The sequence below is a fragment of the Aotus nancymaae genome, unplaced genomic scaffold (assembly GCF_030222135.1).
Source record: "Aotus nancymaae isolate 86718 unplaced genomic scaffold, 86718_ANA_hifiasm-v0.15.2.pri h1tg000062l, whole genome shotgun sequence".
Classification (NCBI taxonomy): Eukaryota; Metazoa; Chordata; class Mammalia; order Primates; family Aotidae; genus Aotus; species Aotus nancymaae.
Genome location: NW_026988476.1, coordinates 32452582 through 32470610, shown reverse-complemented (window position 1 = coordinate 32470610; position 18029 = coordinate 32452582). Strand labels below are relative to the sequence as shown.

The 18029-nt window shown below is 39.2% G+C and overlaps 1 protein-coding gene across 5 annotated transcripts in view; it reads left to right on the top strand.

The window, feature by feature from the left end:
• Positions 1-18029, top strand: part of TTBK2 (tau tubulin kinase 2) — a 159293-nt gene that overhangs the window by 120979 nt on the left and 20285 nt on the right. For all 5 annotated transcript variants that reach the window (XM_012442310.2, XM_064365958.1, XM_064365957.1 and 2 more), the window contains 4 exons: positions 1968-2125; positions 6537-6753; positions 11526-11737; positions 13028-13616. In XM_012442310.2, coding sequence (XP_012297733.1) covers positions 1968-2125; positions 6537-6753; positions 11526-11737; positions 13028-13616 — 1176 coding nt within the window. The remainder of the gene's footprint in view (positions 1-1967; positions 2126-6536; positions 6754-11525; positions 11738-13027; positions 13617-18029) is intronic.

The window sequence follows — 18029 nt, the reverse complement described above, 5'->3', positions numbered from 1 at the left end:
CAGAAATAACTATACATTTATAACTGGTAACATTTGATCATCCTCCTTATTGAAATGGTTTCTTCACTTTTAGTCTAGATTACCATACTCTTGGTTTTCCTGCCTCACTGGCCACTCCTTTTTTGTTTCCTTTGCTGAGTCCTTCTCTTCTTTCACCTAAATACTGGAGTACTCTAGGCCATAGCCCTTGGATGTTTTTGTTCTCTATACTCTCTCAATAATACCAGCTGGTTCTATGACTTTAAATAGCATCTCTCTCTCTCTCTCTCTTTTTTTTTTTTTTGAGACCGGAGTCTCGCTCTGTCACCTAGATGGGAGTTCAATGGCACGATCTCGGCTCATTGCAATCTCTGCCAGGCTCAAGCAATTCTTGTGCCTCAGCCTCCTGTGTAGCTGGGACTACAGGCACCTGCCCCCATGCCTTGCTAATTTTTGTATTTTTTGTAGAGATGGGGTTTCACCATATTGGCCAGGCTGGTCTTGAACCCCTGACCTCAAGTGAGCTGCCCGCCTCAGCCTCCCAAAGTATTGGGATTACAGACGTGATCCATTGTGCGTGGCCAGTATCTCTTAATATCTATATTCTGATGACACCCAAATTTATATCTGCATTTTGTATTCCTCCCTAAACTCACTGCTTTCCATTTCACAGCATTGACCCAGCGGCTCAGGACAGAAATGTAAGGTATCTTTCATTCTTTCTTTACTTTCACAGACTTTGCTGTTCTTTCAGCAAAGTCTGTTGGCTATACCTCCACATTATGCCTAATTCTTAATCACCTTTACTGTTACCATGCTGGTTCAGCTGACAGTAATTTCTTGTGATTTGTTCCAAGTACCCTCATTCCCGTCCCTGATTATGGCATCTATTAACCACTAAATAACTGAAGTAACCTTTTTTTTCTTTTCTTTTCTTTTCTTTTTTTCCTGGAGAAAGGATCTCACTCTGTCACTCAGGCTGGAGTACAGTGACATGATCTCAGCTCACTACAGCCTCTGCCTCTTGGGGTCAAGTGATTCTCATGCCTCAGCCCCCTTTAGTAGCTGGGATTATAGGCATGTGCCACCACACCAGGCTAATTTTTGTATTTTTAGTAGAGACAAGGTTTCACCATGTTGGCCAGGCTGGCAAAGTAATCTTTTTAAGGCCTAAAACAGACCTGTGCAAAATCCTCCAATGAAGTGCTGATTTCAGGTATGGTGCAGGAAATGTACAAGATGCATCTCAGAGGATAGAATATTAAAAGAGTTACAGAAAGGATGAGAGAATGAAACTATAATCATAAAATTGGAAATGGTGCCCACTGACAGAAACAATAAAGGTCTCTTATGAGATACTTCTCAAGATCACATCAAACTTTAGGAATTTAAAGACAAAAAATGAAATTATACAGAATTTATAAATCAAACTAATAGAGAAACTTTTTGATAATTAGTTTGTGGAGACACACAAACATGCACACGTGTGTTTTAAGAATTTTTTAATCCTGTTAAAAAAATGGAGAAAAGCACAATGAACTTCTGTATTCCTCTTACTTAGACTGTTAATGCTGGCTACTTTCTTAGGTTGAAACATATAAAAATGTCCTTGTTTTTTTTTGTTTTGTTTTGACAAATAAATGATAAAATGGATGGTTCAACTGAATGCACACTAACATATACACTTATACATGACACACATCCTGTAAACAAACCATCCAACAAACCATCTGAGAGTAGGTTATAGATATGAGGCTCCATTATGCATCTCTCAAAAACAGAAACATTCTACACAACTGAGAAAAATCAACATTAATTCATATCATCATCCACATGTAGTTCTTATTCAGATTTCTCTATTTGAACCATCAGTTTTTAAAGAAAATCACGTTACAAAATCATTTTGTGCATCTGGTGAGCTTTCTCTTACAGAATAAAATGACTGTGTTTACTGTTCACTTACTCTAGCTTTTTTCTTTGTGGTTTAGCTTCTTACATCCGTGTTTGACAAAAGCATCAAGACTTTTGGAGTAATTGAGAGTGACCCTTTTGACTGGGAGAAGACTGGAACTGATGGCTCCCTAACAACCACCACTACTTCTACCACCCCTCAGTTGCACACTCGCTTGACCCCTGCTGCAATTGGGTATGTCCTAAACAGATCATTTGGTGGCGTCTTTTCTGGATGCATTATATTTGCAAAAATTTATTTCATCGAGATTCCCTCAGATGACCGAATGCTAAGACATCTGAGAGAGCCTATGGATTTCCTTGAATTGACATTGCTCTTACGTACACCTTTGGAATTACTTGCTTTAGATAGTACTAATTGATTACACTGTGAAATGGGAGCTTACGGCTTATGTGACTTGTTGATGTCAAATTTATCATAGGTTTTCTTCAAAATGAGAAGCAGCATTAGTTGTGTTTCCAAATAATATATAAGACCCTGAAAAGAATGTGCCACAATCATATCTAACTATACTGTGGTAAAATTCACTGGGAACAAAGCATGTAGCATATTCCTCTTAAAGATTTAACTTTCATAATATATTAAGAAAAGGTTACGGTCTATTTCTGTGATCTTAGTTTTTTATTGTTAATGTTTTTTCCTCTACATGTATTACATATAGTTCTTTTTGTCCTTTATTTTATTTTGTTTTTTGATTTGTCTTTTTTATTTTTCTAATTTTTTACCTGCTTTGGTTGTTTAAAACTTTTTGGTCAAAAAAAAAAGTAAATACCCAGAATGCTGAGGCAGAAGGATCACTTGAGCCCAGGAGTTAGAGGCTGTAGTGAGCTATGATTGTGCCACTACACTCTAACCTATGCAATAGAGTGGGACCTGTCTCTCAGAAAAAGAAAGCAAATAGTAAATAGGTAAAAACTATCATACAATTTAAGTTAATTGGGACATTTTACCACTAATCCATTGCTTTTATTTTTTATTCATTTTTAACACAGAGTTTTGCTCCTGTTGCCCAGGCTGGAGTGCAGTGGCGCAATGTCAGCTCATTGCAACCTCCACCTCCTGGGTTCAAGTGATTCTCCTGCCTTAGCCTCCCAAGTAGCTGGTATTAAAGGCCTTTGCCGCCATGCCTGGCTAATTTTGTACTTTTAGTAGAGATGGGGTTTCACTATGTGCGATCTCGGCTCACTGTAACCTCTTCTTCCTGGGTTCAAGTGATTCTCCTGCCTTAGCCTCCCAAGTAGCTGGTATTACAGGCCTTTGCCACCATACCAGGCTAATTTTGTATTTTTAGTAGAGACTGGGTTTCACTATGCTGGTCTCAAACTCCTGACCTCAAGTAATCTGCCTACCTTGGCCTCTCAAAGTCCTGGGATTACAGGCGAAGGGGAAGTCATGTGAAAGAGGAGGAAAGGAGAAGGGAGAACTTGAAGAAGGTAATTAACAGGCAAAAATGGTATACAGGTTGAGCATCCCAAATCTGAAAATCAAAAATTCGAAATCTAAAAAAAAAAAAAAAATCAGCAGAAAACAAAAAAATACAGAACTAGAGCATTTAAAAAGATTTATGTCCAAAGATAGGTATTAGAACAAAAAGGTGAACCTTCTGAAATAATCCCCAAAATTATTTGTAAATTAATTTTGTGTTGCTAAGGCCTTGCTTGTAGTAGGTGCTTAGTAAAAAGTCTGCAGGTGGGTGGACATGGTAGCTCACACCTGTAATCTCAGCACTTGGAGGTCCAGGCGGATGGATCACTTGAGGCCAGGAGTTCAAGACCAGCCTGGCCAATGTGGCAAAACCCCATCTCTACTAAAAATACAAAAAAATTAGCTGGGCATGGTGGTGCATGCCTGTAATTGCAGCTCCTTGGGAGGCTGAGGCAGTAGAATCACTTGAACCCAGGAGGCAGAGGTTGCAGTGAGCTGAGATTGTGTCACTGCACTCCAGCCTGGGAGACAGAGCATGACTCAGTCTCAAAAAAAAAAAAAAAGTCTGCAAGTGAAAAAGTAATACACATTTCACACTTAAAAAAAATAGCTGATTGATCTGACACCTGTTTATTTCATTATGGCACTGTGAAAGTTGATTATACAAATTAGGTCATTCTTGTCATACTCAACTAAATCAATCAAGAGGTGGGAGGAGGGGGGAAGCACTTGGGGCACATAGCACCTGCTCCAAGAATTTAATTTCTTACAAGCCCAGCTGCTGAAATGGCCTGCTGTGACTCTAAGACTAAATTTGCATACCCCATCACTCACCAGTCAGAGCCTGCCAGCTCTCGAAAGCTTCTCTAGTGCCAATGAGCTTTCTTTCAAAACAGTACGTAACATTTATCTAATAAAACCTTCATGACCAAAACACCAAAAGCATTGGCAACAAAAGCCAAAATAGACAAATGGGACCTAATCAAACTCCACAGCTTCTGCACAGCAAAAGAAACAGTCATTAGAGTGAATCGGCAACCAACAGAATGGGAAAAAATTTTTGCAGCTTACCCATCTGACAAAGGGCTGATATCCAGAATTTACAACAAACTAAAACAGATTTACAAGAAAAAAACAAACAAGCCCATTCAAAAGTGGGCAAGGGAGATGAACAGATACTTTACAAAAGAAGACATACGTGAGTCCAACAAACATATGAAAAAATGCTCATCATCACTGGTCATTAGAGAAATGCAAATCAAAACTACATTGAGATACCATCTCACGCCAGTTAGAATGGCAATCATTAAAAAATCTGGAGACAACAGATGCTGGAGAGGATGTGGAGAAATAGGAACACTTTTACACTGTTGGTGGGAGTGTAAATTAGTTCAACCATTGTGGAAGACAGTGTGGCGATTCCTCAAGGACCTAGACATAGAAATTCCATTTGACCCAGCAATCCCATTACTGGGTATATATCCTAAGGATTATAAATCGTTCTACTATAAGGACACATGCACACGAATGTTCATTGCAGCACAGTTTACAATAGCAAAGACCTGGAACCAACCCAAATGCCCATCGATGATAGACTGGACAGGGAAAATGTGGCACATATACACCATGGAATATTATGCAGCCATCAAAAACGATGAGTTCGTGTCCTTTGTAGGGACATGGATGAACCTGGAAACCAACATTCTCAGCAAACTGACACAAGAACACAAAATCAAACACCGCATGTTCTCACTCATAGGCGGGTGTTGAACAATGAGAACACATGGACACAGGGAGGGGAGCACTACACACTGGGGTCTGTTGGGGGGAAATAGGGGAGGGACAGCAGGGGGTGGGGAGTTGGGGAGAGATAGCATGGGGAGAAATGCCACATATAGGTGAAGGGGAGGAAGGCAGCAAATCACACTGCCACGTATGCACCTATGCAACAATCTTGCATGTTCTTCACATGTACCCCAAAACCTAAAATGCAATAAAATAAAATAAAATAAAATAAAATAAAACCCGCAACCTCTTCTTTAGTCTTCAGGCATACCAGAGACCCACCCAGTCTGTGTGTGCCCCAAATTGTAATTCTTGCTTCCCAAATGAAATGTTACATTTGGAGATACATCTGTATATTTTATTTTAAGTTCAACAGCACTTAATATTTTCCTGTTCTATAACAGAATGGGCATAGTGGCTTACACTTATAATCCCAGCACTTTGGGAGGCCAAGGCGGGCAAATCATCTGAGGTCAGGAGTTCGAGACCAGCCTGCCCAACATGTCAAAAACCCGTCTGTACTCAAAATACGAAAAATTAGCCGGTTATGGTGGCAGGTACCTGTAATCCCAGCTATTCAGGAGGCTGAGGCAGGAGAATTGCTTGAACCCAGGAGGCAGACGTTTCAGTGAGCCTAGATCACGCCACTGCACTCCGGCCTGGGTGACAGGAGTGAAACACTGATTCCAAAAAAATAAATTCTCTAACACAAATGGGTAAAGATTAGAAAATGTTGTTATCATTGACAAAAACTTCTGGGAAATTGATGAAATGTTTCTTTTAAAGTGATTATCAAATTAGTGTGTTATTGTTTTAGAATTTGTATTTTTAAATCAGCTTGGAAATTCTAATTGATTAAAATTTTGAAGTTTTATTTTGAAGGATTGATGTGACCTAAATTTCCTTTTCTTTCTTTTTTTTTTTTTTTTTTTTGAGCCAGAGTCTTGCTCTGTTGCCTAGGCTGGAGTGCAGTGGTGCAATCTCAGCTCACTGCAACCTCTGCCTCCTGGGTTCAAGCGATTCTCCTGCCTCAGCCTCCCAAGTAGCTGGGATTACAGGCACCCACCACCATGCCCGGCTAATTTTTATATTTTTAGTAGAGATGGGGTTTTGCCACATTGGCTAGGCTGGTCTCGAACTCCTGACCTCAGATGATCCACCCACCTCTGCCTTCCAAGTGCTGAGATTACAGACGTGAGCCACTGTGCCCAGCCAACCAAAGTTTTTAAGGGTTTTTTTTTTTTTTTAAACTTTCTTAATTATGTGTGGGCTTTATTTCAATGAAGAAACAAAATGATATAAGATAGTCTCATAGTGATTTTTGATTCTGATCTTTTAAAGTTCTGCCCTTTTTTTCCCCTCCCTTTATATTTAGAATTGCCAATGCCACTCCTATCCCAGGAGACTTGCTTCGAGAAAATACAGATGAGGTATTTCCAGATGAACAGCTTAGTGATGGAGAAAATGGCATCCCTGTTGGTGTGTCACCAGATAAATTGCCTGGATCTCTGGGACAGCCTCGTCCCCAGGAGAAGGATGTTTGGGAAGAGATGGATGCCAACAAAAACAAGATAAAGCTTGGAATTTGTAAGGTATGATACCTTATAAACAACAGAAATGTATTTCTTACAGTTCAGAATGCTGGGAAGTCCAAGAAGGAAGGCTAGGCAGATTTGGTGTCTGCTGAGGGCTGTTTTGTAGTTCCTCCTTGCTGAGTCCTCATATGGTAGATGGGGAAAGGGGTCTCTGTTGGGCCACTTTTGTAAGGACACTACTCTCATTCATGAGGGCTCTGCCTTCTTGACCTAATTACCTCCCAAGGGGCCTACCTCCAAATACCCTCACATTGGGAGTTAGGATTTCAGCATGTCAATTTTTGGGGGACACAAACATTCAGACCATAGTAGGTATATATCTTCAGTCATGGGAGTCATTTGCAAAACGTTCTCTGCATAGATGTGATGTGCCACCATGTGATCTGGCTGTTGATAAAGCATGGTCTGGACCAATAGTAATCAGGAATGAGTAGTGAAAAGTAGAGAGTCAGTGTCAGATTTTTGTAGTATCAGCTGTGGCTGGCTTTCTGGCACCAGGAACAAACTGTTCTTATCGCAAAAAAATCACTAGTGACATTCTCAGTTGTCAGCCCATATGGATATCTGTATATGTGAGAGAATGAAATGGCACTTGACATAGAAGATCTTAGTTATTTTAGTTTCTATCTTTTACTATTTAATCTCAGTGAAATTTGAACGATAGATAGTTTTGACCCTAAGTCCATTATTTGTTATAATGGTGATGTGAAGTTTATTGAATTTATAATGTATAGTGCTATATATTACAAGCTCTCATTTAGAACATCTGGATAAAGCATTAAGCTAAATATTGAAGACAATTTACTAAGATAGGTGCTGTGCAGTTTAAGATGCATCTTTTACCTTTAAGGAGCTTACAGTCTGTTCAGGTAGATATGTATCTGCACAAGCAAATATAATACAAGACAGAACATTGTGCAAAACATTAAAAGGAATTAAAATGCATGCAGATGGGGTGGGAGTTGGAGACATGCCTTATGGAAAAAGTGGTTTAAGTAGAAGTATAAGTAAAAATATGTGCATGAGGGCTGGGCACCATGGCTCACATCTGAAATCCCATCACTTTGGAAGTCAGGAGTTCAAGACCAGCCTGGCCAACATGGTGAAACCCTGTATCTACTAAAAATATAAAAATTAACTGGGTGTGGTGGTAGATGCCTGTAATCCCAGCTACTTGGGAGGCTGAAGAAGGAGAATCGCTTGAACCTGAGAGGCAGAGGTTGCAGTGAGCCAAGATAGTGCCACTGCACTCCAGCCTGGGTGACAGAGTGAAACTCCATCTCAAAAAAAAAAAAAAAAAATTTAAAAAAATTAAAAAAAAAAATATATATATATATATATAATATTGTATGTATGTTTATGAGAAAGTGCATGGATAGAGCTTGTAACTTTAGGAATTTATTGGTCATTGAGGAGAGAAATTCAAAACAACTATACTTTTAAAATCTCATACTATATATAAAAGAGTTTTTATATCATTTCAAAGCATAGTAATGTAAGCGTGTGAATCCATCTGCCCCAAGAACTAGAATATTTTAACGTATTCTTTCTATATTTATGCTTCTACACTATCCCCACTGAGGTAACCACTGTCTTAGGTTAGATTTCATAAAAGCAGAGCCACAAAACAAACCTTAATAAATTTAAATAACTGAAATCACACATAGTATATTCTCTGACCATAATGGAATTAATCTAGTAATCAGTGACATAAAGACAACAGGAAAATTTCTAAACACTTGGAAATTATACAGCATATTTCTATATAATCCATGGGTCAGAGAGGAAGCCTTAAAGGAAAAGTTTTTAAACTTACATAGAATTGAATGAAAGTGAAACTACAACATATCAAAATGTTTGGGAGGCAGCTGAAGCAGTGCTGAGAGGGAAATGTATAGCACTAAATGCTTACATTAGGAAAGATAAGGTTTTACATCAATAGTCTAAATCCTACCTCAGGAACCTAGAAAAGGAAGCAGCAGAATGAACCTGAGACAAGCAGAAAGAAGGTAATAAATATCTCAGTTACTGTATAGCAAAGTTTTGGTGTGTTATATTTTCATTCTCATTCTGTTTTAAAACTTTTGCCATAATGATTTTTTTCATCCATGAGTTATTAAGTACATACAAGTTTAGAATTTTTACATCTGCCAGGTGATTAGAAGTTTTGTTTTTCTTTATATAGTGATTATTTCTATTCTATTCCTACTATATTTTTCTAGTATTAAAGCCTATTTTGTTAATACAATTACGCCAGCTTTCTTTTGGGTATCTTTTTTCTTCCTTTGGTGTATCTTTTTTCCTCCTTTATCTTTCCATTTTTTCTTACCTGTATTCTTCTGTTGTGATTTTGTTAAGTGGAATATAAGTGGACAATCTTACATCTTTATGTTTTAATTGCTCAGCTTAATTTATTTAAATTTAGAATTATTATTATTATTATTATTATTATTATATTATTTATTTAGTCAGAGTCTCACCCTGTCACCAAGGCTGGAGTGCAGTGGTGCAGTCTTGGCTCACTGCAACCTCCACCTCCTGGGATCAAGTGATTCTTGTGCTCTAGGCTCCCAAGTAGCTGAAATTACAGGCACCTACCACCATACCTGGCTAATTTTTGTGTTTTTAGTAAAGATGGGCTTTTGCCACACTGGCCAGGATGATCTCAAACCTCTGACCTGAGGTGATCTGCTTGCCTTGGTCTCCCAAAGTGCTGGGGTTACAGGCATGTGCCATGGGGCCCAGCCTTGGATTACATTATTAATGTTGTTCTTTTATACAAGTGTTTACATGGACTTTCAAAGATGTTTACCATTTTATTTCATTTCTGAAAGTCCTTGGCTCATCTTTCTTCCTGAAATATTTCCTTTAGAGGTTCCTTTACTTCAGGTCTTTTGGTAGAGGATTCTTTCTATAAATGTATTTACTTATCTGTAAATGTATTTATTTTAGCTTCATTCTTTCAAGATAGTTTATGCCGAATATAAAGGTTTTTTTGTTGTTGATGTTTGTTTGTTTGTTTTTTGAGACAGGGTTTTGCTCTGTTGCAGTGGTGTGATCTCAACTCACTTCAACCTCCACCTCCTGGGTTCAAGCTATTCTCCTGCCTCAGCCTCCTGAGTAGCTGGGCCCACAGGCACATGCTACCATGCCTGGCTTTTTTTTTTTTTTTCTTAGTAGAGATGGGGTTTCACCATGTTGGCCAGGCTGGTCTTGAACTCCTGGCCTCAAGTGATTCACCCACCTTGGCCTCCCAAAGTGCTGGGATTACCAGCGCGAACCACCAAGCCTGGTCCAAATATAAAGTTTTTGATTGATAGTTATTTTTCCTCAGGCTTCAGTCATTGGTGTTCAGAAACTGTCATTCTAATTATTTTGTTTCTTTTAAAGTGATCAGTTCCCCCACCTTCATCTTTCCTACCCAGCTACATTTTAGTTCTTGTTTTTGTCTGTGGTGTTCTGCATTTTAACTATGATGTTTCTAGGCAATATTTCTTTTTTATCTTGCTTGGGATATCTCATGTTCCTTGAACATTTTTATTCATATTTTTGTATAAGTTCTGGGAAATAACAGCCATTCTCTATCTAAATGTTACTACTTCTTCATTCTTTCTATTATCTCTTTCTAGGACTCTAGATATATTATGCCTTTTTATTGTATCCATCATATCTCTATCTTTTTTCATAATTTTATTCTTTTTTATTCTAGGTAATTTCTTTGGCTATGTCTTCCACTTCACTGATTAATAATTTCAACTTTTTTTTTTTGTTAACTTGCTGTTTAACTTGTTAATTGAATTTTTAATATTAAGTTAATCATCCAAATAACCCTTTGTTGATCTTTGTTATAATGGCCTTTATTTATTTAAACATTTATGCATAGCTGGTCTATATTTTGTATTGAAACCAGTTCAATATCTGAAATCTTTGGGAGTTTTAAATGTTTTTCTTCGTTTTGATTATTATTTCTGTTGTGTCAGTCATGGTAGCATGCTTTTTCATGTGTTGATTCTCTTTTTTTTAAGTTAATTAATAATTGAAATCATTGCTGGGAGTTCTGTAGACTTAAACTGGGATTTGGGGAAACCTTCCTTCAAAGAAGACTGGCTTGTGTTTCTGCTGCTACCCAGAGTGTATCACCTATTTGACCCAATTGGGGATCCTCTTAAGGGTCTCTAATCAGAATAGATGTCCCAGACTTCCCTCTGTCACCATACTTCTGCTATAAAGCTTAATTGCCCTGATAATTGTGTTCCATAGGCACCTGTCTTTAAACAGTTCCACTCCCTGTGCTGCCTTAGCTCCTAGTAGTCTGGCCCCAGGCTTTTCGTTTTGTTTTAGAGGAGGAATGAGAAAATGGGTGTAGCGACTCAGGCTTGGTGGCCTCTCCTAACTTGTGAGACCTCTTACGTCTCTAAAAGAGAACATCCTTTCCAGGTTTCAGTTTTAGGTTAGTGGAATGGGGTCCCACAAGCATCAAGTCAGACAATTCAAAAAGCCAAGTCTGTTAAACATTTTTAGACTGTTTATCTTTGTGCCAAAAATATTTTTAAAGACTAAAATAATACTAAAACTGAGTATAAATTAAGAAAACACATTTAATTAAGAGTTAATAGATAAGAATGTAATGAAGTAAACTAGTCAAAATGTCCTAATCGTCTGAAAACACATCTAATCATTTATTTATATTAGTTTGAAAGGCTTCAATGACTCCTCTCATGTGTATTGCCTAGAATGTTTTTCATGATTTTATTTTCTATTTTGGATAGGCTGCTACTGAAGCGGAGAACAGCCATGGCCAAGCAAATGGTCTTCTTAATGCTCCGAGCCTTGGGTCACCAATTCGTGTCCGCTCAGAGATTACTCAGCCAGACAGAGATATTCCATTGGTGCGAAAGTTACGTTCCATCCACAGCTTTGAGCTGGAAAAATGTCTGACCCTGGAGCCAAAGCCAGACACTGACAAGTTCCTTGAGACCTGGTATAAAATAGTTTTTCTTTCTTTTTAAAGCTTCTGAGGTACCATTATTATTGTTGTTGTTACGGTATATTTCTGTTATATAAAGTCTTTCAAATAAGAAATTCTTGCATTTGGTAACACTGATTCTATAAAGCTCTAATTTTAACCGATGTTTTTAAATATTATTCTGATTCTTAATTATTATAAATTCCATAGCATAATCTTTGGCTTTGGAAGCTGACCAGTAGGAGCTGATAACTTCCTAACACTAGGTACAAGTTAAATTAACATTTTTACAGTATTATTGTTTGGAAAGTAATCTCTTCCAAACAATAGTGTAGTATTGGAGAGGGCATGATAAAGATGGCATTAGGCAGAGATGAGGGGAATACATGAAGGAGGGGAAAAAGTAATTTATACACAAGGGACAGGCAATTCAATTCACTTTAGTGGAGACCTTCTAGGAGTAAGATGCTGTAGGAAAATAGATACCAATAAGTATATCATGCTTGCCTTCAAGAGTTCACAATCTACCTAGACAGAAAGGAAGGTGAAACTTTAGAGATCTATACATAGGTAAAGACTGTAGTGCATGACTCTGAGGCACATTATCCCTATGACAAATTTTGGTAACAGAAGACAGAAATGAAAAAAGTTTGGGACATATCTATGAATTACAGAAGACTTCAACAGTATTCACAGTATTAAGACCTGATTTCCTTTAGTAGTAGTCACACCCTTCAATGGTACATCTCTGGTGGTTACTATTGGTAGTAAAATACTAGGTTAGAGGGACCATGAATTTGACTAACATGATAATTACTATGTACCAAGACAATTCAGTCACTTCTGGCCTACTCCAATCTAGCTTCCATTTTAAACAATCCTTCACATATGTGTGTTCTTCCTCACATGGTAATCATTCATAGCTATGTTATGTAAGCACATATCTACATAACGACATGATCAAAAGGATGAATGGGGCATTGGTTTAAACATTTTGAATTGTGGCTCAGATTGAGAATAAATATCAAAGTACAGTAGGGATAAAAGCTTAGTTCAGTAAAATGTTGGTCTGACAAAAGAAGGGAACTAAAAAGGGCCTTGGTGAGGAAAGAACTGAGCTCCATCTTCCAAAGCAGGATATGGCAGGTGGAGAAGAACATTATCAATGCTGTGAAACTTTCCTTATGCTTTATCCACCTTTATTTCCTCTCATCTTTGTGTCAATATAGTTCCCTATAGAGCTTATGTATTATATAATGAATGTTTCCTTAGGACAATTGAGTAACTTCTTTCTATTTCCTTAAGCCTGGAGAAAATGCAGAAAGATACCAGTGCAGGAAAAGAATCTATTCTCCCTGCTCTGCTTCATAAGCCTTGTGTTCCTGCTATGTCCCGTACTGACCATATCTGGCACTATGATGAAGAATATCTTCCAGATGCCTCCAAGCCTGCTTCTGCCAACACCCCTGAGCAGGGAGATGGTGGTGGCAGCAATGGATTTATAGCTGTTAACCTGAGCTCTTGCAAGCAAGAGATTGATTCCAAAGAATGGGTGATTGTGGACAAGGAGCAGGACCTTCAAGATTTTAGGACAAATGAGGTTGTAGGACATAAAACAACTGGAAGTCCTTCTGATGAGGAGCCTGAAGTGCTTCAAGTCTTGGAGGCATCACCTCAAGATGAAAAGCTCCAATTAGGTCCTTGGGCAGAAAATGATCATTTAAAGAAGGAAACCTCAGGTGTGGTCTTAGCACTTTCTGCAGAGGGTCCTCCCACTGCTGCTTCAGAACAATATACAGATAGACTGGAACTCCAGCCTGGAGCTGCTAGTCAGTTTATCGCAGCGACACCCACAAGTCTAATGGAGGCGCAGGCAGAAGGACCCCTTACAGCGGTAAGAAATTTGTTCTTGTTATGATTCTCTGTTCCCACTTAAGGTGCTATTGAGAAAGGACTAACAGTTGATCAACTGAGATTCTTCAGTAGAAGCCTAAATTTTGCAAATGGTTATAGGGAGTGATTTTGTACTAAGTTCTACAGTCAACTCTCCAACTGAAATTTTTCAAAAAGTGAGACCTTCTTTTATTATATCAAACTCAATAATACATAAAATGTCATTATAACCTTTTTTAATAACATTTTTAATTAGATTACAAGCAGTAGCTATCTATGTGTGTTTATATATAATACAATTTTTTAAAGTTTCTAGCAATTTTTACTATACATTTACGGAGGAAGGCATATATTTAATCATTCATGGTTTGTTCTTTACATGGTACTCTGTTGCTGGTCCTGAGACTTTTAATTCCCTTTCTGTTTCATAGCATCCACCCAGGAATTTCTCATATTTTAAATGTCTGTTAAACAGTCATTTTCGAACATTGATGGCCACTGTTCAAAATGCAGAGTCCCAGGCTCACTTCCAGAACTTTTGTTTTAGTAGGTCTGGGGAAGAGCCTGCTCAGGAATCCTCATTTTAACAAGCAGGTAGAGGCGGCATTTATGATACAGGTCTTCTGCAAAAGAAACTTTTGAGGAACCACTATTGTTTATTTTCAGTTTTGGGCATTCAGCTGGAGAAGCCTGTTACCCTGTTACCAGTAAGCAGTGATGCCCCCAGTGACTGTGTGAGGGGGAGCTCCAGAAAAGCCACAGATGGTCAAGCAAAGCCCTGAAAAGCCCCAGGCTAAATAAGGAATTGTGAACACAAATCTTAGGTACCCACAAGTACATCTCTCCTTATGTGATGAGAGCTACCAGGTTTTCTTAAATTCCATAATCATCTAGCAGTCCCTGCCAACTCACCGGAAACAGCATTGTTCCCCAAACTGAAATGTTTTCTATTGGAACACAATTCCACATCAGGTGCAAAACAGTGGGAAAAAATACCAATGAAAATTTATTTTGTGTACTGTTCTGAGAAAATTGCCTGTGCTCCAAAATAGGGAAATAAAGGCCTGCCTGCCTCTTCACCAATCAGAGTTAGTTAGTAGGTCTTTTCCTCTTTCCCGGGACTGCTTTGTATAGTTAGGCAGGTTGTTTGCGGCATAAAGGGATTTAGCCGGGAGACAAATTGCGGCTGAAGTCTAGCCCAGACTTTGCTTTCCAGACTATGCATCTTGGCACAGGGCTGTTTCCTTTTGAAAGGGCATTCTTTTCCAAATTGTACAAAGGTATCATGTGGGCTAGAGGTAGGTAACTACTAAGTCCTTCCCTCCCTGCTCCATCCTTTTTCCCACCCCACCTTTCCTCTTTCCATCCATCCTCTCTTTCTTCCCACGTTCACCTTCTTCAGCTCTATTATGTTGTGTACTAACTTTTGCTCTGGCATCTTTCCAACAGCATTCTGGTGTGCCTTCCTTAATGGAGGCTTTCTAAAGCCTTTGCTCTATTTCTCTTAGTATTTTTTTGCCCTGTCTCGATGCTGTCCTATTCACAAAGATTGTGCTCATGGTTCTCTTACACTGCTGCAATGTTTTCTCTGACAAGTTGTTGATAGGCTTGTTTCACATATGTGATGTTTGACCTTATTTTTAGATATTTTTGAACTATTTTTCTTTTTATTTATTTATTTTTGAGATGGAGTCTCACTCTGTCACCCAGGTTGGAGTGCAGTGGCATGATTGTGGCTCACTGCAACCTCCGCCTTCTAGGTTCAAGTGATTCTCCTGCCTCAGCCTCCCATGTAGCTGGGATTATAGGCACCTGCCACCACACCCAGATTTTTTTTTGTATTAACTGAAAGTCTCTAATGAAATATCAGCTGCACCAATTGTGTGCTTATTTCTAAGTTTTTTGTCATTATTTTAGAGGTAGGGTCTTGCTAAGTCACCCGGGCTGTAGCACAGTGGAACTATCATACCTCACTGTAACTTCGAGCTCCTGGGCTCAAGTGACCCTCCCATGCCAGCCTCCCAAGTAGCTAGGACTACAGGCATGAGTCACCACACTCAGCTAATTTTGTTGTTGTTGTTGTTATTTTGTAGAGACAGGGTTTTGTCATGTTGTCCAGGGTGGTTTCAAATTCCTGTGTTCAAGTGGTCCTCCCATATTGGCCTCCCAAAGTCCTGGGATTACAGGTGTGAGCTACTGAACCTGACTAATTTTTTAATCTTTTGTAAGACGGGATCCCACTGTGTTGCCCAGACTGGTCTCAAACTGCTGGGGTCAAGTAGTTCTCCTGCCTCAGCCTCCCAAAGTCCTGGGATTACAGACATGAGCCACCATGCCCAGCCAGTGCTTCATTTTAATATTACCTTTAGAAATGGTATAAATGTGGCTGGGCACTAGTGACATCACCCATATGTTATCCAGTGCTATTGCTGTGTAACAAAGTACCCCAAATTTAGTATCTTTAAACAACAGTCATTATTTTGCACAATTTCTTAGAGCTAGAAATGCAGGAGTGGCTTTAGTTCAGTGGTTCTAGCTCATGCCTGGTCTCTCATGAGGAGGTTGTCAAGCTCTTAGCCAGGGTTAAAATCAACTTAAAAGTTTGGCTGGAAAGGGAAGGTCCACTTCCAACCTCACTCACATGATTGTTGGCAGGCCTCAGTTCCTTACTGGCTGCTGGCCAGAGGCTCTAGTTGCTCGCTATTTGGGCCTCTCCATAGTTGACATGACATCTAGCTTTCCCAGTGAGTGAGGTGAGAAAGAGAGTTGGGGGAAGAGAGGTAAAGACAATGCATCCCCACCAAGATGGAAGCCACAGTCTTTTCTAATCTGTCTCAGAAGGGGCATACCATCACTTCTGCCATATTCTACTGCTCACACAGACCAACCCTGTACGGTGGATAAGGGTCTATACAAGGGTGTGAATACCAGGAGACACCTCTAGGTCATTGGGAACCATTTTAGATGCTGTCTACCATATTACCTTACATTTATATTTTACAGAATACTTCCCTCTTTGATCTTAACAGCAACTCCATAGAACAAGCAGAGAGAATATTATTATCTCTTTTTGTACTGAGAGCACTAAGCCTCAGGAAACAATCCATGAAGAGTCAGACGCTGGTAGACTAGACTTGGTGTTCGTCCCTCATGCCAGGAATTGCGCCTTATGCCAGTCTTCTGTCCTTCACAACAGGGCATTGCCAATGCTGAATATACTGAAGGACTTTCCTAATTGACTTGTTTCTTAGAGATCAAGAAGAGGAAAGGGGGTTTAAAATAATGCACAAAGAAGGAGCAGGACCAAAAGAAAAAGAGTAGCAGAATTTTTAATAATCTGTTAGCCAACATCTATTGAGAGAATTCCTCTGACTGTATTTACAGGACTACCAATACCAGCAGTAATAAAATTTAAATTAGGAGTTACTTGCATTGCCTTAATTATGTTCATTTCTTCCTACCAGTGAAGTATCTGCTAAGCTCCATGCTTTATGTTATAATTCAGGGATAACAAGTTGGCACCAACCTCTCAGGTTGGCAATGAAAACTTACAACTAAACCGTTACCTTAAACAACCTCAAGTGATTGTAATGGGCTCTTTACAGAAATGAGGACACAGACATATCTGCCTAGGACTAAGGAGTAGAATTTTGGATATCTTTATTTTTTCAACTTTTCTTTATTTTCTAATTTTTTTTACCATGGTAAAGATGCATTATCTTCATAATTATAGAGGAAGAAAAATTAAAAATCTTTCTGGCAAGGTTAAGGAATGCTTAAAAAATAAGTGGAGTTTGAATAAGGATTAAGTTTGTGGGAGGGTGTTGTGAGAGTGTCAGACAAAGAAGAGAATGTGCAAAGGCCCAGAGGCCTGCAGCACCAGACATCAATGTATTTAAATAAATGATCCAGGGCCGGGCGCGGTGGCTCACGCCTGTAATCCCAGCACTTTGGGAGGCCGAGGCGGGTGGATCACGAGGTCAAGAGATCGAGACCATCCTGGTCAACATGGTGAAACCCCGTCTCTACTAAAAATACAAAAAATTAGCTGGGCATGGTGGCGCGTGCCTGTAATCCCAGCTACTCGGGAGGCTGAGGCAGGAGAATTGCCTGAACCCAGGAGGCGGAGGTTGTGGTGAGCCGAGATCGCGCCATTGCACTCCAGCCTGGGTAACAAGAGCGAAACTCCGTCTCAAAAAAAAAAAAAAAAAAAAAAAAAAGATCCAGAAATGTTAGACAAAAGAAAGAGGCTGAAGACAAGCTTTAAAAGGTAAAGTTATAAAGGGCTTTGCTTGCCATGCTGAGAGATATGTGGGCTGTGGGACAAGAAACTGCCACCATTGAGGCAGTGGAGTAATGTGCTCTTTGGCAGCAAGGTAGGGGAGAATGGGCTGTGAGGAGGGTTTGGTGCTAG